The following is a 25,456-nucleotide window of genomic DNA, read 5'->3' on the forward strand; positions in this document are numbered from 1 at the left end:
TGCATGTAGATCAAGCCCAAGGAATTGTTCTACTTCGATAGGATGTGTAAATAAATCCACTGGACGCAGTGAATTCTGATTTTGATAGATTTTATGATTTGCGCAAATTGTTATTACTTCATTGCAAAATATTATCCGGAATTTATGGAAAAGTCTTGAAATTTTACAAATTGTATCAGTTTAGAACTTGATTTCTATCCCAAAATCTAAACTAATTTTCTAAATATTTAAACATCGGTTGGTTTGTTTGAAATATATAGTATATATATATATATTTATTTTATTTATTTTCTTTATATTTTATATAACTTTTTGTTGTTATTATGGCGTACATTAAGAAGAAGATTTTATAAAACAAAACATCATAGGGAAACGTTTAAAACTGTACGAATGAAAATGTTATATGCCAACGTATAAATTCAAACGTTTCAATGCATTTTATTTTATAAAATAAGTCCATAAATATCTTTCTATGCTTTTTTTTTTGTTTCAATTTAACACTTTTTCTTCATACATATAGTACATACATTTATAATTTTATATTCATATACATACATACATATATATTGTATTTTATATTTTTATTAAATGTCTTTAATTAAAAATCAATTATTTATGTTTTATGCTAAAGAATATTGTATGATATACAAACATACAATACATTATTACAATACAATTATAAAGTAAAATGGGATAGAGTCTTCTACAAGGATTTGCCTTTTGTATCAAAATTAATTTTTGAAACAACTACTTGAAGCCAATCGAGTATTAGCGAGTATTAAAATAATAAAAAAAATCATGTCAGTTTTGTACGTTTCGCATTGTTGTTTGTTTTTTTTTTAATTGATAAAAAGCTTTAATAAAATTACCATAAAATAAAAAACACTATAAATGAGTTAAACCATCTTTAGTTTTTCTCATTAACAGTGTTTCTATATGCGTTATTTTTTGGCAAAAAAAAAGAACGAAACACATTTTGGTATTAGTTTTATACTTAAACAAAAAAACTTAAAAAATATTTCATTCGTTTCTAAACGTAAAAAAATAACAAAAAAAAATAATTTAATTTTAATAAGAATATTTTAAATTAAACAAAAAAAAAAAACATGACACTTGACTAAAAATAAATAACTGGTCAATTTGTTAATTTGATTTTCTAAGAATTTGTTCGTTCGTTCGTTTTTGTTTTAATATTTGATTTGCTTGTTTCTTTTTTTTAATATTGTAGTATTGTTTTAAAGGAAAGTTAAATATCACATATATTTTGTAAATAAAAATAAAAATTAACATAAAATAAACTTAATTAATTAAACAAATAAAATACATAATTCCGTAAAAATTAAATTTATAATGATTTGTTTGTTTAGTTTCTTCGTTTTTCTTTTTGTGGTATAAACAAGGACTAGCTTCGTTTTGGTTTTTTTTCTCTAACTTAAAAACAATTATATAAAAAAATGTCGTTATTAAAATTATATTAAAAATAAACATAAAAAAATAAACAATCGTAAGTATACTAATTTATGATGTGCGCTAAGCAAAGAAATGTCTACAAATATTTGGCTTTTATTTTGCCATAGAGAGAGAGTATATTGAAAGCTAAACATAACATAACTATCAAAACAACTAAATTGATTTTTGTCAATGATTGATTTCTTTCAAAATGCAAAACATTATTTGTTCTTCAAATTAAAGTAAATTATGTACTACTATATAATTAAATGCCTTCCTTTTTCTCATTATCTTTAACTATAATTTAAGCACAATAACATATTTTTTTTATAACTTCTTTTCAAATATTTTAATTTGTTTTTAAGCCAATAAAAGCTCTTCGTGTAAGCCTTCTGAATCTAAAGATTTATTCGATTTAAATATATAATTGGAGTCTCCCTGGCTGGAGTTTTGTGATTTATTACTGAAAGTCATGTTGTAAATGTCATCAAGATCTTGACTGCGCCTAAAACTGTTAAATAAAATAAATCATATTTAGAATTTTTAAATTTCATTACAAGAAAAGTGTTAAACAAAACTACCTGCTCACTGGACGACTGTAAGTTGAATTGGTGGGACTAGCGGGATGATTACTGTTGTTACTGTCATTATCTTCGCTTTCTTTATTGTTGTGTGTTGTATTGTAGAGATCGCAATTGTCTAGATATTCACCACGCAAGTAGTTGTCCAAGTTGTGTTCCTCGTCTGCCTCATCATTGTAGCTTTCGTTATTGTCCTCGTGCTGTTGTGACTCCACCATACACAACCACTGAGAGTTGTGATTACGGAATTTTTCCAGCTATTAAATTAAAAATCAAATTATTTAATGAAAATACAGACACATATTTAAAAGAATTAATTCTTAAATCAAATTATTCTAAAATTCTCTTAACCATTCCATTAAATAGACATAATTCCTTAGTTCTTCAAACGTAGATAATTAATAGAGAATTAATTATAATTAATAAATTAATCCATTACAAAATAACTTAATAAAATCTACTGAATGATTCAATTTGTCTTCAATTCAAATCTTCGAGTCCATGACTATTTGAATAACACACAGGTTTTTGGTTAAAAAATAATTTGAGCTCTATGCACTTTGCCCAATGCTTCTCCAATTTGTTTATCCCATTCAAAAACTAAATATGTATTTGTTTGTGAGATGATTTCATCGTTAGAGTCAAATCTCTTTCCGCCGAGCCATTTCTTCAGGTTTTGGAAACAAGAAATATTCACTCGGGGCTAAATCCGGAGAAAAGAACGAATGAGGAAGCAATTCGTAGCCTAATTCATGGATTTTTGCATTGGAAACTGCACATGTGAGCACCCTTGCATTGTCCTGGTGAAAAATTATTTTTTTTCTTGGCCAAATGCGGTCGTACTTTTTTAAAATCCTCATTAAATCGATCAAATAAGTTGACATAATATTCGCCATTGATTGGTTTACTCTCAATGTGGATTATAGCGCATGCATCAGAAAAAACGATAGCATGACTATATTGGCTAACAAACCCACCTTGGCCTTCTTTGGCGCCGATTCAACCCGAGAAATCAAATGTTTCGTCCATATTTCGGTTGAACAACCACTGAGCCATGTGAGATGCCTATGGCTTTCAATCTTTTAATCTCCGATCGACCAACATCAAATCGGGAATTTGTTTAATTTTTTTCGGGTGTAGAGACCTCAACTGGTCGTCTTTTAATCTTTCGGCATCTTGCCCTCCGTGCCCTCAAATGGATACTATAGAGGGAAACAAAAAATCTACCAATCAAGGAACACAAGAATGACAGCAAATTTTTTCTCGGTTGTGATAGGAGGAGTCATGCACATTCCAACATCACATAGTTTGAGGCCTCCACGAGACATTTCGAAGACTCAAACGAGCTCTAAAAGGTCCAGATGTTTGTGAAGGATCCATTTGATCGCAAACAGGTTTGTACGAGATTCATATCATCAATTCCACGGATTCAGGATACTTTATGATCTTTGTTATAGAGGGCGCTAAAAACAAGAGACGCTTGACTTCACAACTGATGACAAAATGACGCAACAGGCTTTATTTTTTCTAGTCTCGCTTAAGAACCCTCACATATTCAACTCATGTAGGTCCAGTGGATTTATGGACTCATCCAATCGAAGTAGCACAATTACTTGAAGTTGACCTCTATGCAGAACCCTCAGATTGAAAACTGTATAGTTATATATATATTTATTATATGACAGCGAAGCCATAAAGGCAATTACTTGATATTAGATCTTAAAGTTAATTAATAAATTTAACCTAACGAAATTGCCTTTTGTATACTCTTATACAACGTTCAAATAAAACTATGCTCTTATTATTTTAAAAGAATTTGTGCACATACCTTAATACGTTTCGCCCACTCTGTATCGCTGATAGCAATAATGTCCAGACAGTAATCACACACTTTGCGTATCTCGGCATTTTTGTCATGCATCAAATCAATAAGATACGCCGGTGATTCTGTCTCCTTAATCATGTACTCGCGAGTACTTTCGTGCCTCAAAATCTGCTGGAATACGAAAATGATTTGCAAAACAATTTCATCGTCCTCCTGTTTGGCCTTCAACAATTCGATCAAAGACAGCACAACGTTGGCGCGACAAAACAGCAAAGCACAAAATTCATCATGGGCACATGTGCCTAAATACACAATAGTATCCAAAACGAGATCATCCATTTTCGTGCCCGGAATTAGGATATTTCTTATCCAGGGTATCAATTGGAAATTTTGTAAAATCTGTGAATAGTCTAAATCGGCCAGCGATAGATTACCCAAAATTCCCAAACATTCAACTATAAATGACTCATCATCGCAGATGGTTAGAATGCGTGCCAAATCGCCCACATAATCAATGAACAGGGGCTGCAATGATTCGTGTTGCGACAGATTGCGGAGCAGTTTCATGAGTAGGGAGTCTTGATATTTGAAAGCACGATCCATGAGACTGTGCAGACGATTGCCTTCGACCATAATTTGAGCATTACGACGATTGAGAGAGAGATTGATGCAGAGAGAGATTAGGTCCAAATCAACTTTAGAATTGAGATTTAAAATAATAGCATCCGTGGCCATTTGTACGCATTCGGTATGGGTAAACATGGCTTTAACCTAGTAAATAAAAATCAATATTAAATTAAAATATAATAGAATCAGAAAATGCTTTTATCATTTTCCTTACCTTATCATCCAAACTCATGTGATACAATATCTTTACCACTATGCCGTGATGTTTTTCATCATTGATAAACATAACCAAAAGCGGCAAATAGCCGGCCACAATCATTTTCCTGCGTATCTGACCATCAAACGACAAATTGAACACCAACTTTAAGGTAACTTGTACAAGATCTGTATGACCACTTTGGAAGAGTCTTGGTAGTTTTGACACAATATTCAGTTCGCTCATATCATCCTTATTATCGCCCACAATGGATAACTTTTTCAAAAATGTGGTGACCAGCATTAAAAGATCAATATTTTGACGATCCAAGGCTTTAATCAACATTTTTACAATATTTTTGCGGCGCATCTTCTCCTCCAGTTTGACATTCTCGGCCATGTTGAGCAGCAAATAGAAGGCCACTCGTAATAGTTGTTCTTGTTTCTTAGCAAACAATTTCAATTGCTTATTAAGACGATCGATTTCTTCTTTTTTAACTTTGGGATCGTTGCGATCGAGAGCCTCATTGCTGGTGGCTTTCATGTCACCATTTGTAGAGATACCTGAGTCGGGTGTTTGAGCTCCGGCTGAGAGAGCTTCATGATAGCTGCTGTTTAGTATTTGACTTTTTATAAGAGACGAAGACATGGAACTGTGAAAACTAGACCAGTTGCCCGATTTAGGGCGTTGTTTTAATTCTGGTATACGACGTCTTGGTGGCTCCATCTAAAAGTAGAAGAGAATATTTTATGTATTCATTTGCTATGGGTAAAAATACTTTGCAAACTTACCTCTTTGGGTTTTTCTTCATTCATGAGATCTAGAAAATCATCAGTACTGTTGTTTAGTTTCTCCTTGCTGGCCTTGGCGGACAAAGGGGCCGAGCCACCAGGATTTTTACGAATATCCAATTCGTTACGCATACTCTCGTAACGACGTAATTCGTAATCGATAACATCCATACATAAAGAGCCAATCTAAATTAAAGACAATTATAAAACCTCCTTGGATACAAAAAAAACTGAATTTGTTGCCACAACCGAATTTTTTAGTTGAATGAATTATTTCGTTATCTGAATTCTTTAGTACTTCAAACGTATCGAATTCATTACTTTGAGAATTCATTCTTTATAGAATTAATTTCATATTGAATATTCAATTTAAACTATGTCGGTTGTTTCAATTAAATTTTAAATAATTCAATTGATTTGCATTGAATTCGGTTGTGGCAAGCAATTAAGTTGTCTCTGTATAACAATCTTACCTTATATTGAACTATAACTGAATGAAATTTCGTATAGGTGGAGAAACAAAAGAATATATAAATAATATTTGTAGATAAATCTAAACTTTTGCGCCAATCTTCACGCAGAACACGCGACAAAGCACTTAAACAAGATTCTGTATGGGTATAAATAAAATATAAACTTTAGCATATTCCAATAAATATTTAAATAATGTACATATGTATTATAAATAACATTTCTCACCATTTTTTTCTAATTCTTCTAAATTATCGGGATTACGTGCTACTTGTAAGATCATGGCCGAGCCTCGTATGCGTTCGCTCAAATCTTCATACAACAACTCAACATATTCGTCTATATAATTAATGGAAACATCTGAGGAATCTGATGATTTCGAATGTGTTGAAGATGACATGCTCGAATTCATGGTGGTATGAGGTCGTGCCGACGACCTATGTGAGGCTATAGCCGATCGATGATGACCCATATTGTTGTCGTGTGTATCTGGAAAAGTAGCTGGTTTAGTATACATAAATATATGACATTCTCAATCTCTGGTTATCGTTTTTTTTTGTAAAGATATACTACTTCAAATTAATATAATTTTAGTATGTAAACTGTCAGTAGGTATATCGTCAGGATAAAAAATAACCAGAAATTGAGAATATGGGGCTAACTGTTTATATTTTGTTGCTTTTTCAACTTACCTACACCGGCATTATCTTTACGATTTTTTAAATAAAAAATAATTTGTTCTACATCGGCCAACTGTGATTTGTGTATTAAATCACATTTGTCCACCACTTCACGTGCTAGTGCTGCGGGATCTGTTTTAGCGTTTAAAGAACGTAGTCGTATTACTTTCTGACAGTTCTGCAATTAGAGTTGAAAAATAAATCGATAATTAGTTAAATATTTAAAGGTCAAGACCAAAAGTTATTACTAGTACATGTAAATAAATAAATAGAAAACAGATGGTTGTGCATAAAAATTGTTCTCAAGAAAAAAACATATCCAAACACGCACATTTAGTGTTTTGTTGTGGACACTGACTGTATTTATTATTACAATGGAACTAACAACAAAAATAATATAAAAAACATGTAATACCCTACAAAAGGTGTTCGTGTTTTTATTAATTAATCATTATTAAACAAATATGCAAAATACCAGACATTTTGTTACAAATTCTTAAGAGTATTTCCATGAGGCAAGTAAACGTAAACAAAATCATTAAATTGTGATGAGTACTGAAAAGAAGGTGAATTCGCGAATATCATAGCAATCCATTGGACCCAATTTCGCCAATAATCAAAAAACTGCCTGTGTTTCCACTAGTGAATGGTAAATCGATTAAAATTATGGTCGAAAACCGATTAATTCGTGATCGATTATATACTCCGATTTTTATGCTGAAATCGATTTTTGATAACGATTAATCGAAATAGAATTAAAAATCCGAATTTTTAATATTGCGTTTTTTGCTTTCATTAAAATTTGCAATATATTAATATTCAGCTGACATCGAAAAATATTCACGGAGGACCTCATTTTTTAATGCGAAATTTTTTAAAAAGTGCTACGAAATTTTTTCCATAAAATTTTCAAATGTTTGCCGTTACGGTTTATAAAATGAGCACCTCAACATAAAGGAGTTATAATACTCTTCCAAAATATGATTTTAATCCGTAAGTATAGCGTATATGTGTCATTTGCTATAGTTCCCAGAAATGCAGGTCGACTGTAAAAATCGAAATGAAAATGGTTAATCGAAAAGTCGAAAATCGGTCATCAAAAAATTAACTCTGGGCCTTGAATGAACAGATTCCGATCATCAGCATGATTGTAATCATCAGTATAAGAAAATAATTGCGGCTATTTCATTATTGTGTATTTTCTCTATGTACCTATAAGGTATTGAGAATAGTTCTAAGATTTATTCACTGAAATCTTAATTCAGAATTATTTTTGTTTTTTGATTTAGACCTATTTAATATTTGGTAAAGTTTCCATTGTATTGCCAACCATTTGTATTGGTTTAGGACCAATATTTCGATGTGTTACAAATGGAATGACGAAATCAATATACTCCCCTTCATTTTAATAATATGTATACATATTTATTTGAAGAGCAGTAAATGTTATTATTAGCCATATTCTTATTAAATATTAAAGAATATCGATTTTCAATTGTCACCATTAGTTATTGTCTCAATAATTATTGTCGCATAGTGTTGCCAATTTAGCCTTTATGAAGCTAAATTTAGCCAGTAAAAAATTAATTTAGCCATGAAGAATTGGTAATACTGCACGTATGTATGTGATTATCAGGACAGTTTCTTATTATTATGTACAAAGGAAACCTTGACTCACTGCTGATAAAAGGAATGAATGGTTAATGGTCAAAGTTATGTAAATTAAGAAAATGTGATTATAAATACATTCATGTCATGAAAGGGTTATTAAAAATAACTTATTTTAAATATTATAGTTGTTAGAATGATTAAATTAGGATTCCTAATCGAGTCCATTTTCCCGGGAATATTTTTTTAGAAATTCCCGCGAAATTTTTGTCGGGAAATTTCGATAATTACTCTACAGGTTTTCTTCATAAATTTGCAGTATTATTTCTACACAGATAAATAGGATTCGTTGTGAATTGTTTGCCAAACGAATAATTCGATTATATCCATATATTTTTCGATACTATCAGTTGACACAGAAGAACTACGATTTATGTAATTTGTCACTCCAACTAAAATTTGTCAGCCCTAATAAAAAAATTGGATCATTCATTTATCAAAACTATTTTCTCTGTGAAACAAAAGCAGGAAAATGTTTATTTAAAACATGGAAAATATATTGCGTACTTAACGACTTAATATCTCTCAAATCGTTTAATAACAGGCCTATATTCAAAACCCTCTATCTTAAAAAACACAACATTTCAGGAGAGCCAAAAAACTGTTAAAATTCGGTATTCTACAATATTTTTTTAAAGCAAATACTGAATCTCACATATAATTGGTTTTTTAAAATTTTGCATTATTGGGGACTTTATGATAGATATAGGGGTTTTCTTCTCAAACAAAAATTAACAAAAAACTATACATATTAAACAAAACCTTGTAGAAAAAAATATTTGTTTTTGCTTTTCAAGTTTTTTGAGTTTGATTGGTGTAAATTATCGTAAAATCATGATACAACAATATAAGGTACACCCAGTAGAAAATAAATTCTCAATTATACAATTCTTGTAACGTCAAACAAAAGAAAATATAAAAAAATTCAAAATCAAAGTTTGACGTTATAGGGCTAAATATTGAAAACTCTCCCTAGTGATTCTACCTTCTACAATTATTGTATCATGCGTAAAATAATGTTGTTTTTCCAAAAACAAAAAGTTCAGATATTTTCATAGCAATTCAATTCAGAATCGGTATTCCCTATTTTGATAAATGATTGAAAAATGATGTTCAGCATGCAAAAATTTGTAAGAAAACATGAATTTCAAGAAGATATTACATATTCCAAAAAAATATTTGAAAATTAATTATTTGAAAAGATAGAGTTTTGCATTCGGAAAAAATTAATTGTATTTTATAGAGAAATAACAAAAATGCAAATAAAACAACAAAAAAATAAGTTTTTTATGAAATTCACACCATATATGAGGGCTGTTGTATTGAACATTTTATCATCAAAAATCAAAGATAGGGGTTTTGAATATAGGCCCTCGATATACATTATAAAATTGTGACCGATTATTTGAAACATTTTACTTGTTACCCTTACAATGAGGTCATTACTACTTTGAGTCACTATCTTGATGTCTATAAAATAACTAGTTTCATGTAACGATTATAATAAAAAGCAGATTCTCATTGGTTAACGGTAACGGGCGAGGAGACTGTTCGGTAACTGGAAACGATATATCGAAGTTCAAGGCAAGTCTTGGGTCTTACTACTTATGCGTAAAATTGTCTTAACTAAATGAGAATTATATGGGTTCTTTGTACGATACTCCAATTAATTGTGATGGTTTTTAGTAGTCATTACAAAGTAAGTTAATCGGTAATGACATATCGCTACCAAGTCCTTTCTGCTATTTTATAATGGAAATCGAGGTCATTTACACAAAGAAATGTCTATCAATATATTGTTTCAAAACCTAATAGTTACATACATACATACGTAAAGTTTATTTACATTCCATTACAATACAAATACATTTTCAGAATTGATTTTAAGTTTAAATATTAATTTTCATAACACTAATACTGTTGCTGGCAAATTTCATTTGCTGCATAAACAATTTATTTAATATTTCTTTTTCATTCCGTCATTTAAAACATTTGTTGTTGTTTGAAATTAACATATTCTTCTGCCAGATAAACCCTTTTTTCCTGTTGTTTTTGTTGCTATAACGACCATTTGTTGCCACCAAACATTTAAAGAAGAACTTTAAAAGGGAATCACCTAAAATGTCATTGGCTTTTTAAGACACGAAGAGACGAAAACAACAACAACAACAACAAATACAACAATAAATAGAAAAAAAGAAGAAGCAAGCCAATGAATGAATGTACTTTTAAAGTGCTTGGAAGACCATGGTGTGTTTTTTATGACAATTGTTGTTGTTGTTTTTTACAACATTTGCATAATACAAATAGAACTATTTTTTTAAGTCTAAAATAATCATAATAAAAAACATACATACCTACATACACACATTATACAATAATAAAAATACGGATATAACACCAAACACAGACAACAATATAAGAAACCGACAGACAGAAAAACGGTCGGACGGACGGACAGACAATTTTTTCAATACGATGTCTGCGATAATGTTGATAATACACGTAGTTGACAAAAGAAATTAAATACATAATCGTACAACAAAAGAAATAAACAAATAGAAATCTACTAGTTTTTGTTTCTTTTATACGGAGGCACTAACAAAAGAAATTGACATTTTATAAATCTTTGGTTAAAGGACTAACATTTTGGAGAAATTACTGTTTTATTAGATGTATGTATGTACTATGTGTTTTCGATCATTTCGATCTAGTATACACCCACAGGTAATTGTAGTAATTGCAGTAGACTTTTGTCGGGAATGTCCTTTATATTCTTTACTGGTTGGTTTTGGAATTGGTCGCCTATATTAAATTTCTGAAAATTAATCGAATCCTTTACCGATCGAAATTCAGCAATGTGATGTTCTAAAGAAGAATAGATCCACTTAATACAAATTAAGGTGCTTAACATTTCTGGGGCCAAATTACCGCATTCGATATCTAGTAAATCTGATCGTAATTTCCTTATTTGAGATTATGGCATTCGATATCGACTCAGAAATTTAGTACATTTTATTATAATTTCAATATCAAACTCAATTTTCTATATGATTGGGCATTCGATCACGAATGCGGAGATTCGGCACAAAATTTTAAAAGTTCTCTTACAAAACGAAATACGAATTCTTTCCAGATTAGTTGGATCGAATTTTCCCATTATCAATAGCCAACATTTTAGGGACAATTTAATCTCAAGGTCCTTTTTTCTAGGCCAAGTCGTGCCTTCAACAGACATACGTACCGATATACATAGGTAGATCGTATTGCAATTTCAATCCAAGTTTATAATTGGATTGAAACACTCGGTTACAAACCTAGGGATGAGTTTGAGATTATAATCGTGCAGACATCTCCAATTTAGGGCAATATTTTCCTCTGCGAATGGATACATAACATCATTGAAAATAGATATGTATCCAATTCCAGTCACAGTTTCTCTTATGATATGAAAAACAGCCCCACACCATAAAAAGTTTCCACCGGCAAACTTGACTGTCTTATTTCTGTACTTGTGGTCCAGTATCTTTCCCTTCGGTGGTCTTACAAAATTTCTTAAATTTACTAAATTTCTTAAACTCGCTTGCTACTTATTCAATTATTTTATCTTGGAATAGTTTTACTAGGTCTTCCTTCCATTGTGAAATATTAGGACATTATGACAATATGACATGATAAGAGACCTTGTGAATTGACCAATTATCTTAACAATTCCAATAAAGCGTTCACAGCTCGAATTATTACGTTGTCTTAATTCCTTAGATCTGTAAAAGTATTGACTTTATTCCTTTAAGAATTCATTCTTTATAGAATTAAGTCCTTGTTGAATCATTCAAGTTTACCAAATAGCTATAAAATTGTTCTTTAATTCAAATCTATTACAAAAAGTCCTTAAACAATTTTTTCAATTTATGTACATATTTTGCTAAACAAAAACCAAACTGAATCAAGGAAAAATATTTTTATTCAATTCAATTTGTATTAGATTGAATTAACAAATATTTAATCATTCAAAGGTTGAATGAATTCAGCTATGAATTAATTCAACAATGAATGAATTCCATTTAAATAAAAGTCTTAGCATGAAGCTAATGAATTAAATTTTGTGAATGACTGCAATTTTTTAATTCCGAATTAAGAATTTAGTTAATTAATTCGAAAGTCTAATTGTCAATCACTATTTCGATGTTTTACATGTTTTGTTGCCTTTTTACTTTTTTTTTTGTAGAAAAGAGCAAATAATAGAGGCAAAGGGCAGAAATGTCAGGCAACATTTTTAACTGAAAAGAAAAGGCTTTTAGATTTAGTCTATGCATTTGTTTTCACATTTTTATCAGTCCCTCCATATCAAAAGAAATAAAGTATATACAACTTAATCGTACATTTGTTATAAAATAATAAATGCGAGTAATAAAATAAAACTGCATGTTATTGTATCTTAAGTGTTGCGTGTTGAATACATATTTATTCAACATTTATGCTATTTATAACAAAAAAAAATAATTACATATTTACGTATAATATTCTACTTATGCATATGCAATGCTTTGTTGTTGCCAATTAAATTTGTTTATCACTTTTGTAACTTAAACAATAAAAAAAAATGTTCGCTATGACGATTAAAGTGACATTAAGAAAAACCCAAAATTTAAAAGTTTTGAATTTGACACAACATAAATAAATATGTAAACTTGGAATTTTGGGAGGAAAAACAATATTAAATTTTAACGGTGTAGATGGTTTTAAAATTCTCGGCTCTTAACTGAAAGACCCAAACTGCTCCTGTTAACAGGAATCTGCAAGTTGATCATTTAGTTTGTGTTTGACAGCCATTGATGGCAGACTACCGCGTGACTTGAGGATAAATTGGAAAAAGGTGAATTTCGTCTGCTCATTAAGCATTATTTTGCAGAAAAAAACCATCATCGGAATTTGTGGAGATACATATATAAATTAAACATTTATGACCGATGAACTTTACATGGACAGCCAGCCAGCCAGTCAGACGGACATCGTTTAATCGACTCAGAAAGTGATTCTAAGTCGATCGGTATACTTTAAGGTGGGTGTTAGACTAATATTTTTGAGCGTTACAAACATCTGCACAAACGCATTATACCCTCCCCACTATGGTGGTGTAGGGTATAAAAATGGTTTACCAAATTTCGTTGTGCCCGTACAAGCACGGAAGATGCCGAACGTTCTGGACGTCCAGTTGAGGTTGGCCTATCGATGATTGAAATTGCGAGAGATTGTGAAAGCCATAGGCATCTCACATGGCTCAGTGGTTTAAATTTTGAATGATCACTTGGGTATGAGAAAGCTTTCAGCAAGATGGCTGCTGCGTTTGCTCACACTCACTCAGCAAAAAGTATTTTATCCAATAGTACCAATAAATAATCATTAATTTTAAACTCTTATTTCGGTCAAAATGGACAGCGAAAAAAATTACGTGAAAAAATAATTAAAACTTTTCAACAAACTCCAATATGGACTATCAAAAAAAAAATAGCAAAATATCAACTGTCCAGAAAGGTATTGGACTCTTGTAAAAAAAAAAGAATAAAAGAATACAGGAAAGGTATTCCAGGACATGTCCGATTTTAAGCGTAAGTGGACCACTATAAAATCTTGAATGGGAGGATTTCCAGAAAAAGTGGATAAATTTATAAATACAGTGGAATATGCCAATATTTTAATGTTTAATGACTTTGTACAATATCTTATATATAAATAGGCCACACAATTTTTTGGGGTACACTTTTAAGTTTGTTATTGTCCACCAATATTGATGTAAAATATATATGGTTTAAAATGTTATTTTCTCTAGATGTGCACAATATAATTTTCTTTAAAAAATTCTTTCCATAAAAGTGGTAAAAAGCGTTTTAAAGGTGGTCGACTTTTCGACTACCAGGCGATCCTAGTTTAAATAAATTTACGTATTTTTATTCTCTTTACGTATACTTTATTCTTAATTGCACGATTTCTAGTAAAAACCACAAAAGAGGCTTTAAGTACTTTTTTGTGGTTTTAGTAGATGATATTGCCGAACCACAGACAATAAACACTTTATCTGCCTCAGCAGACATGGTAGTAATGAAATTTAAAATTTATTTTTTTTATTATGGAAAAAAATTATATTGGTTTTTATTGAAATTTACCAAAACTGGAAAATCAATGTAAATTTGTTTGTTTGTATATTATGTATTCAATTTCCGCACGCAAACATATTTGCATTCGGAAGAAGAAAAAAATACAATGTATTCCTTTATCAAGATTGTTTTGAAATTCTTTTAAATACGAGTATTCTGGTATGTACATAAGTATTTACTTATATATGTATATTTGGGCTAGTCACAGATGATTTTAAACGAAAATGGTTATGGTAACCCTTTTCATTAGGGATTTGTAATTTGTATTTATTTTACAGTCTTTCGCTTGCTATTTGTTTGTGTGTTATAATATTTAATATTGTAATAAAAAGAAAGACATTTTAATGCCGGCTACCCGCATGCACAGTCAGTCAGTCACTCGTACAAATTTAAATGTTTTGAAAACATAATCACAATCATCAGTGCACAGTGCATCCCCCCGGGTGAGCCAACATGAATCTCAACTTAGAAAACACTCCACATATTAAAATATTATTGTCTGAAGTACATTTATACGGTATTAAAGCATGCATGTTTTCATTAGTTTGTAAGAATTTATTATTTGTTCTAGTTTTTTTATTTGTAGCTTCTTTTTAATAAATCACAAGTGTCATTTCTTTTAATTTAAGTTTTATTCATATGGTGATGATTTGCTTTTATGTGTATTTAAAAAAAATATATTTTTTTCGTGACGTTCAGATTTTAATAAGTTTTTTTTTATAGTAAAGAGCACTTTTAAAGTTGTGAATTGATTTTTTACAAAAATTATGGTTTTATGTGGGAGTTTTTTATGATTTTTTTTATATTTCATAGCAAAATCTACGGAAGTAAATCCAAATATGAAATTTATGAGTAGTTATAATTATTTGTGATTTTTTTTTTTTACAAAAATTATAGTGAAAATAAAAACATTAAATGGTTGATGTCAAAATGCCCACATGTCTTAAATGTAATATTTTATATTCTTTTATCAATAAATATAAAATAGTGTAAATAAAAATGGTAACGTATACTTTTCTCAATAACTAATGTATGACTATTCTGCCAGTAACATTCCTTAAGCGAAATATATTTCAGATATATTTTTCAAAATCGGTAAAATTAAAAAAAAACAATTATTTTTTTGATTTGTTAATTATATTCTTTTAAATTAAGTTATTAAACTATAACAAAAAAGTCGAGCCAGATTTATAAAATTATTTTTACAAATTGTATTTTCTCCCGGATCATGCGTGCGTATGAGTAATATTGATCAGTAGACATTGGTACAAATTAAATATGCAGCAAAAACTGTTTCTAAACGTCATACACACGGACCCCTGAGAAGTTATTTTTGGGAATTTCTTAATCAATAATATAAATTTGGAAATTAGTTCTCAAAGTGTTAGCCGCAGGACAATGATGCTGATATTGATTCTTTAAACGATTGACTCTTAATTGGTTCAATGCATTGTCGCTATGAAGCAGTAATAAAAAACAGGGATATCCTATAAGATACTGAGTCAGATAATTTTTGTAAAAATGAAACCTACTCGCACAGAAAAAATATAGTTGCACATGTTTACTGTAACCATTTCAACATTTTTACAAGTTTTTTCAACAATATTATAGTCACAGTAACTATTTATATGATTGTGGTAACCATAAAATGGTTAAATTACGATTCACATGATTGTGGCAATCATATATATAGTTGCAGTTAACAAGTATATGTTTGTGACAACCATCTCGTTCCGCCAAGACATTTCTTCAGGTGTGAAAACAAGAAATATTCACTTGGGGCTAAATCCGGTGAATAGGGCGGAAGAGGAAGCATTTCCTCTTGTACAACCGACCTATGGCATCCACAATCTCTCGCACTATCAATTTTCGATCCACCAAAACCATTTTTTTCATTGTCTCGGTTAAAGCGACCTAATGTTGGCGTCCAGAACATTCGGCATTTTCCGTGCTTGTAGGGCCTCAACGAAATTCAGTAAACCACTTTTTTACCATTGAAATTGATGGTGCAGAGTTCTCATAGTATTTATTAAGCTTAAAAAGACGTAACCACTAAATAAAATATATTTGAATTCTTTTATTTATTTCAAATAACTTATTTTACTTTTGAAGATTCAAAACAAACAATTAATTTTATTTGATACAGTTTGATCTAACATAACACTTGTAAGAGTAAACACGTCAAACAAATTTGTTCTAAAAAGTGGTTACGCTTTTTAGAGCAAATATTTGCCATGTGTAACCCTACCTTTATCCTTTATTTGAGTGTTGGTTTTTTGTCCGCAAAAAATAATGCAGACGAAATTCACTTTTTTCCAATTTCTCCTCAAGTCACGAGGTCGTCTGCTATCTATCAATGGCTGTCAAACACAAACTAAATCACGAAGCTTGTTCAAATTTTGATAGGAGTAAACTGACAGATGCCTGTTGACAGGAGCAGTGTTGTCTTTTCAGTTTTGAGCCGGTAAAATAAAAAAGTCGCGGACTTATTAATTATTGTATGAAAGCAGAACAGAAGGAGTAGAACAGAGCAGTGGTTGGTATAAAGAGAACGTGGAACACGAATTATAATAATATGATAAGCAATTTCTATCTCTGTTGCTATCTGATAATTTTAATGAACTTTGTTAACATTCATGTTGTTTACAAGTTAATAGCCGAATAACCCTGGTGGCTATCAGTGCCGATCACTGATATTGAGCAATATTGTCAGATCTTCGATATTAAAAAAATTAAATTTAAAAACAAAATCAAAAACAATATGAAAAGTGGAAATTTCAAAATAGCTGCATTTTTTATAAATAAAATTTAAAATATTCTCCATTTAAAAAATCCTTCAAAGCTAAAATGTGTTTTTTTTCCAAATAATAAAACAATTTTCTTAATAATTTAATTTAATTTTTTTTTAAATTGCAATAACATTTTGCAAAGAGTTCACAGCAAATAGTCTTATGCCTTAAAATGTTCGTTCTACTCCATTAAATTACAACAATTTGTTCATCATCATAAAAATTATGTCAATTACAAATTGAGTTTTTGCGTTATATTGTACTCGTTTATATGAAAAGGGTGTTTTATTAAGAGATTTTTAGGATTTTGGTACTAAATTTTAATATTTTACAAAAAAAAAAAATAAAATGTTTTACTCTAGCGTTTGTGTGAAATGGTTGACTTATATTCCCGTTGTGAAGAAATGAGAGTCCTCGTACATAGCTCTGATGATTGGAGTTATTTTCTGGGGTACTCATTTTGTTCTCAATGCTTTCCATATAGCAGACCGTCTGATGGTATCGAAGGCTTTATTGGAATGTCAAACCGAAGAATTTCAGCTGGTATTCCATATTCGCCTGCTGCCCAGTTATTTATTAAATCTGAAATCTTCTAATCTACATTAATTATACAGACACCCTTTAAAAGTTGTTGCTATTGTATTTGTATGTATCTAGTACATCTTACTGGCGTTGTTGTTTAAAAGTTTCTAATTTAATATTCTTTATGCACAAGTACTTATAGAATTTACACATTATTTTCAGTTATTTTTTCTATACAAAAAGACAACAACAACAAAAAACATCCAATCAATCACATGTCAATCGTGGGAAGTTTACAATCAAATTATAATCATACACATCCATCCAACCATACAAAAACACATTGAAAAACTTACAAACACTGGCAAATATTGGCAATTGTTATAACAAGAAATTTCCATAAAATTGAAAATTCAGTTTACAAAATTGTTAGCACCCTCTTTATTGTTAAACAACAAAAACCAAACTAAATTTTCTTTGTTAGGCAGTAGTAATGCCAACTTTAGTTGAATATTAGCAACTATGACAAGGACTAAAAAGTTTTGTATACTACACAGAGAAATCGAATTTGTTGCCAATCGAATGATTCTGCCTTAGATACCGAATTTTACAGTTTTGGCTACCAAACTTGGGTTGCCTCAACTGAAACTCTTCTTTATCAAATAACTTTCTGTCGATATAACCGAAAAATTCGCAACATTCGATTGGTAACTAATTCGGTTGCTGCTACGAATCTCTTTTCTCTGTGTATTCTTAACATTTTATAAGGATTTTTTATGAACGTTTATAATTGAATTTGAAAGTGTTTTTATTTTATTTAATTTGACAGGTAATCTAGCGTGAAGACAATTGACACTTAAGTGTCTCTAAGTAACCTAGAAGTGGTACAATCTGATTTTATTCAAATTTTGTTGATATAATTCTCATACAGTTTATTTTCTTTTTGCTTAAATATTCTGGCATCTCATGCTACATAACGTGAAATCAATTGTAACTTTAGTGTCTCTTAGTAACCTAGAGTGTAGTCACTATAAACGATTATTTTGTATTGAACTTTAAAAAGTAGTTTTTGTACCCATCAGAAATAATCTATTGGAGAGTGGTCGGATAAAGGTTTGTTTACTGGACTTTCTATGAGATGTCTTTTTAACTATTATATGTTATAACCGTTATATGTTCAAAATAATAGTTATATAGCTGATCAAGTAACCAGTTAGTTAGTTAGCTAGCTAGTAAGGTAACTGACTCTATGTAACCGATATGTGAATCCAAGGCGTTGACTATTTTGTACCAGTCCCATTGTAATACAAAAGGGTCAATTGACTCCCTGCTTAGGACATGCACGTGTTAAAATAACTAGTCACGTAGCTAGTTATGTAACTGTTATCATCCTATGGGTACTGCTACACGTACAATATATATTGTGATATTTGGATCGCGATCCATTATTATGCATTACGAAAAATTATGTTATTCTGCGATTTGGATAGCGATCCATCAATACTGCATGCTACACATTCAATAAATATCGCGATATTGGATCGCGGTCAATATATATTGGACGTGTAGCAGTGCCCTAATAATGGGAAAAATCACTAATTCGGGACAGTCACCAAGAACTGCTAAGAATTCACACCAAGAAAATATGTATGAACCTTACATTTTTCTCAGTTTAATTTCATTATTTACATAGGCAGTCAGTTGTTGTTGGTTTTTATTAGTTTCCCTTTCAAACTTATATTATTAATTTTATAAACAAAATAATGTCAATAAAGTTCTTTTGTGTTAGTTTCAGTTTTTGATGGAAGGGCAACAAAAAATCAATAACATTTTATATCCACCTCTTATGGAGAACAACGTTGAATGAATATTTTACAAATTAAAAGTTTTCAGTTTGTTTAAGAAAATTTTACGAGGGTAGGTCCGCGAATTTTGAATTTCCCGACAACAATGCCTGTCAACAGGCATCTGTCAGTTGAGTCCTGTCATATGTCTCATTTGGTTTGTGTTTGACTGCCATTGATAGCAGACTACCTAGTGACTTGAGGAGAAATTGTAATATAGTGAATTTCGTCTTATTAAGCATTAAAAAACATCACTCAAATAAAGGCTCAGCTGGATAAATACTATGGAAGCTCTGCACCATCAATTTCAATGGTATAAAAGTGATTTACTGAATTTCATTGTGACCGTACAAGGGATAACCAAATTGGAGAAACCTTGAACAAAGTGCATAGAGCTCAAAGTGCATAGAGCTTGAAAAATAAAAAAAAGTTTTTATACAAAAACCTGTGTTTCATTAAAAAAAACACGGACTTTTCAACTCACCCTCGTATTTAAAGGACAAAATAGGATTTTACTCCATGCTAAAGTGTGTCAGTTTGCCATTGTTCATGTTGAATATCCACATAAAAAATGGTACGTTTCTGTTTGCACACACAATGAAATTTCATATAAAAAAGTTTATTTGACATCACTCCCTTCAGCGTTGCTAATTTAGCGCTTTTAAAATCATCCACTTAACGTTTCACTTTGAAAAATTTTTAATTTAATTTTGTTAAAATGGCAATCTTTTATCTTAAAATTTATCTTAACCAACAACTAAGGTAACGTAGTGGCCCCAGAGCTCCTGTACAACTGGGTGCCATTAATAAAAATGTTTTTTCAATAATCCTGATGTTAGGAATGTATTTATATTTCTGCTTTCTGAGCTGTCAATGTTAACACTTGTCACTAGTTAACATACATATACAGCGAGTGACAATAATAAAAATTCCATGTAAAAACTCAACATTTGGGAGGAAGACCTAGTAAAACTACTCAAAGACAAGCTAATTTAATAGCAAGAGAGTTTAAGGAATTCCCAAAAATGACTCCCCTGAAGGTTATCAATAATCTGAAAATGGAAATTAGTTCTCGAACAGGGCAAATGAGGTTCGTCTTGGCTTGGCTTTCAGACATACAAAATATTCCTTCAAGGTCAATTCGTATGGATGAATCCTGCTGTTCGCTAATGTTTTTAAATTACTGTTTGAGTAGCTCCCAATGATTTTGCAAGATCTTGTTGAGTTTGACAACTATCTTCATGGAGTAATGCCTCCAAATCTTGAGCTTCAAACTTTTATAGCTGGCCTGAATGGAATACATTCACCATAAGCTTTGGTGAGCAATCGATGCCCGAATTATATTGGTAATGGGTATATAGGATTCGGCACAGCTAAATCTTGTTTAAACTATTATATCCAGTTTTTTTAAATATTAAAATAAGTTTCTAAAAATAATAGAAAATAATCAATTTATATAATAAAAATCTTATTTAAATGTCAAGTACCAGAACATAAAGAATAAGTTTTACTGAAAGAAAAATTCTGTCAAGTATTACTTGGAAATTGTTCAATTTACTTTCGGCCATCCTATATTTGTATTGTATTCTACATCATCAAATAAATCCTGCCCACCATCCCCCCGGAAAATGGTAACATTCGTACAAACATGAATATCTAGCACAGTTTAACCAACATTATCATTTCCTTAGCATTTAACATTTCTTGTTAAAGGAACATCAATAAGAATAGAACATCATTATTAATATTGTTATACTAGATTCACATCATAATCATCGTCAGCGTCATCATCATCATCATCTTCTTGATGTTTATAAGGACTATAGTTGTTGTATTTTGTTGTTGTTGTTATTGTTTTTGTTGTAAGTTCTAAGGAAGGAAACTGTCTCTTGTGTATCATCAACAAATTGGGCATGTTTCCAAAACAGTTTTATGCTTTTGGCATCATGCTGATATTGTTGTTGTTCTTACTGTTGTTTTATTTAGATTTTTATTGTTTTTGTATTTCTTTCTTATTACTGTTGTTTCTACTGTTGTTTGTGTTGTTGTGATTTGCAGAGAAAGCATTCGAAGGACCTTGAGTGATGTCAACTTTAAACATTTTAATACAAACAGTATAAAAAATCAACGACGACCAAGTAAAATATTATTTTCACATTTATATGTATTTTGATCTAGAATATTTATTGTTGTTTTTATTGTCCTACATTATGTATTAGGTTGGTCCCAAAATGAAGGTTCTCAATGTCAGTTAAGTTTCAAAATATTACATTATGCTACTAAATGAAATAAATCTTAATTTTGTAGGGTACATATCTTTCATTTATTCTCACTTAGCTATTGAACAATATAGTGCAAACAACGAAGTTTTTTTTTCGAAAATGTCGATTTTTGTACCAACGAATCATCATATGCGGGAAGTTTTGCTTTACTTCTTTAATTTGAAAAAAGTGCTCATCAATGCAAACAATTCTGCGAGTAGCAGCATTCATCCAAAAATATTGAAATTGTGTACCATACGAATATAAGCAGACAGACCTTGAAAGACGATTTTGCATGTCCGAAATGATGCTTGAATGCTATAGAAGAACCGAATCATTACTTGCGATGAAAAATGGATCCATTACAATAACCCGAAGCTTAAGAGATCGTGTCCGACCAACCAGCCGAATCGATACAAATGTCAAATATCCATGGCGTTAAGGAAATTATTTGCATTTGGTGGGAGCAAATCTGACCAGACCATCACAAAGAACCTGTAGAGGAACCTGAAGTCAGCATTGGCCGAAAAACGCCCTGAATATGCGGCCAGATATGAAACCGTAATACTTATTCCATCATGACAACGTTCGGCCACATGTTGCAATATCTGTTAAAAAGTATTTAGAATTAAGTGTTTGGGAAGTTTTGTCTCACTCCCTTTATAGTCCAGAAAGTGCCCCGTCTGACTACACAGAGAAAACGTATTCGTAGTGGCAACCGAATCTATTGATAATCGAATGATTCGGTTACACACATTAGATTTTTCTGTTTTAACAACAGAAAACGGAAAAATAAGGAAGAATTTCGATTAAAGCAACCAAACTTTTGTTACCCCTTCTAAAATTTTGTAGCCACAAGTGTAAAATTCGGTCACTAAGGTAGAATATTTGTTTCGATCGATGCGGAAAGCTCTCTCTAAGATACGCTTCACTTTGGAACAGAGTATCCGATATCGGCTTGATTAGTTCTTGGCCTTAAAAGATGAGGAATTATTTTGGCTTGGAATCCATATGTTGCCAGAAAGATGGGAAAAGGTCTTTCTTTGATCACGATCTTATATTTTTTTTGGGAATATCGGCTAATATCTTCTGAATTTGAGCTCATGCTGAGTCATATTATACTTATTATTTCTAAAAACTGATTGAGACTGAAATACTGTTCTCTTTTCGGATGAATCCAAATACAAGACGGCCAAAGGGAAAGATACTAGACCCCAAGTAAACAAACAAGATAGTCAAGTTTAGCGGTGTCAATTGATTGATATCTGGCGATTGAGTAGCCCACTTGAAAACACTTAACTCATTGGATTGTAACCATTCGGTTACAAACAAGTAAGAGAGCTATATTCGGCTGTGCCGAATCTTATATTCACCAAATTATACTTAAAAATATTTTTTTTTTTTTAAATATTTTTATTTAAACAAAATCAAATTTTTTTTTTAATGTTTTAAAATTTTTTAAAAAATTTTTTTTTTCCAAATTATTTTTTAATTTTTTTTAAAAAATGTTTTTTCAAAATTTTTTTTTTTAAATTTCTTTAATTAATTTTTTGGAAAAAGAATTTATGACAAAAAAAAAATTTTTTGAAAAAAAAATTCGGGTTAAAAAATATTTTTTCCCGATTTTGACCCATTGTATGTCCAACTTACTATGGTCTTATATACGTCGTTGCAAAGGATATAGGTCAAAAATAGGTCAAAAATTGAGGTTGTCCTAGTTTTTTCCTTATATCTCAGCCATTTGTCGACCGATTTTCTCGATTTTAAATAGCGACCGAGCCGGAGATATTGATGTATGAATCGTGTATGTAAGTTATTTGGGGGCTTCGGAAAGTTGATTTCAACACACAGACGGACATGGCTATATCGATTCCGCTATCTATAACGATCCAGAATATATATACTTTATGTGGTCGCAAATGAAAAATGTGGAAATTACAAACGGAATGACAAACTTATATATACCCTTGCCACTCATGGTGAAGGGTATAATTAGAGGTGTCGCCAACTTTTTTGGTTCCATTCAAATTGGTGCTTCCTACTATATTTACGTACAATACATATTTAATTATGGCAAGAAATTTCTATACAAAATTTTTGTTGTCCTTTATTTTACTAGAAACATCCTTTTTCTAATTTATTTTATATTTTTTTCTTCATTGCAAAGTGTTTAAAGTAGATTATTTTATTTTCTTTTATTCTAGCTTGAGGACAGTCATTCAAAAGAATGCTTAAAAATTTATGACTGTAAAAATAAGCAAGCTTTATTTCTATCACTGTTATAAATAAATATATTATAAAGCTTAGAATTGAATCCTTTAAAGTTTGTGTGAGGTATGAGGTTAATTTAATTCAGGGTAATATATGAATGTGATTTTTAAAATCTCTTCCTTCGTTGATTTTATTATTATATACCGCTTTGCCCTTCGCTCTCTCTCTCTGCTGTTTCGTTTCATGTTGGTTTTTTATTTTGTTTTGTTTGTGCAAAATGACAATGACATTGACCCATATTATCCTTCCTGTCACATACGTATGTGGCCCAAATGAAATTAATTGTTACTGCTGTAGTTTTGTGCAGCTACAAATGGGCTTTAAACAAAAAACTATTTTTCAACCAGTGAAATACTCGTAGATACAAAATAGTATCACAGCGAGAGTGTTGCTAGTTTTTCAATTTACCCATGTACGTGCATTTAACAGGGATGGCAAATTCCGAATTATAGAAATTGTGCTCCCATTAAAATGCATTTTCTGCATTATTTGAGAAATAGTTTCAAAAAGTCTCATAAGTTGTTTAAGTGTTTTATAAAACTCATTCAAGTTATTTTCAAACTTTAAAGTGTTAAACATTTAAAGTGACAACAATCTAGGTTACTTAGAGACACTAAAGTGACAACTGACTTCACGCTAGGTTATATGGGATGTCAGTATACTTCAACTAAAAGAAAATAAACTGTATGAGAACTATATCAACATAATTTTTATAAAACCAGTTTGTGCTAATTACTCACAAAAAAATGTAAAATAAATGTTTAAGTGACTACACTCTAGATTACTTAGAGACACTTAAGTGACAATTGTGACAAACGCTAGACTACCTTCGATGTATAAAATAACCAATTAACTTATCTCTGCACTACAACTAGCACATACATGTCAAATGACCCAAAATATATAAATTAGTGACAATACATTGACTACTTCCTCAACTACTGGGTTATTTTTGGAAACAAATAAAATGTTTACTTTTTGACACATTTAGTAACCATTTTATAACATTATATCACATCTTGGTATTCCATCTCTGACCTACATGTTCAACAAATACAGCTCAGGTGTTGTTCTTCTAGTCATTTGGAGAATATTAAAATGTATGGTTCCATTAAATTGCGCATTTTATGTTCATGGCTGCTGTTCATTTCATTTTATTTTCTTTTTTCCTTTCATTTGTCCTTTTTTTCTAGATTTTTTTTTAACCGTATAAATAGTAGAGTGTAGAAAGCGAACCAGTCATTTGATATTTAAAGAATGCAATTTCATTTTATTGTTCTTGTTTTGTGAGGCATAAAATGTATTTCGATTTAATTTATTTGCTGT

General features: G+C 30.5%; 1 protein-coding gene across 2 annotated transcripts in view; it reads right to left on the reverse strand.

The window, feature by feature from the left end:
• Positions 1-242: 242 nt before the first annotated feature.
• The window catches only part of Kap3 (kinesin associated protein 3), a 72,427-nt gene continuing 47,213 nt past the window's right edge, over positions 243-25,456 (reverse strand). For both annotated transcript variants that reach the window (XM_065506697.1, XM_065506698.1), the window contains 8 exons: positions 6,633-6,798; positions 6,169-6,429; positions 5,943-6,079; positions 5,470-5,655; positions 4,697-5,404; positions 3,859-4,626; positions 2,031-2,287; positions 243-1,960 (listed from right to left, as the gene is read on the reverse strand). In XM_065506697.1, coding sequence (XP_065362769.1) covers positions 1,810-1,960; positions 2,031-2,287; positions 3,859-4,626; positions 4,697-5,404; positions 5,470-5,655; positions 5,943-6,079; positions 6,169-6,429; positions 6,633-6,798 — 2,634 coding nt within the window. In that variant the 3' untranslated portion in view covers positions 243-1,809. The remainder of the gene's footprint in view (positions 1,961-2,030; positions 2,288-3,858; positions 4,627-4,696; positions 5,405-5,469; positions 5,656-5,942; positions 6,080-6,168; positions 6,430-6,632; positions 6,799-25,456) is intronic.

This window comes from Calliphora vicina, chromosome 4 (genome assembly GCF_958450345.1).
Source record: "Calliphora vicina chromosome 4, idCalVici1.1, whole genome shotgun sequence".
In the NCBI taxonomy this organism is placed as follows: domain Eukaryota; kingdom Metazoa; phylum Arthropoda; class Insecta; order Diptera; family Calliphoridae; genus Calliphora; species Calliphora vicina.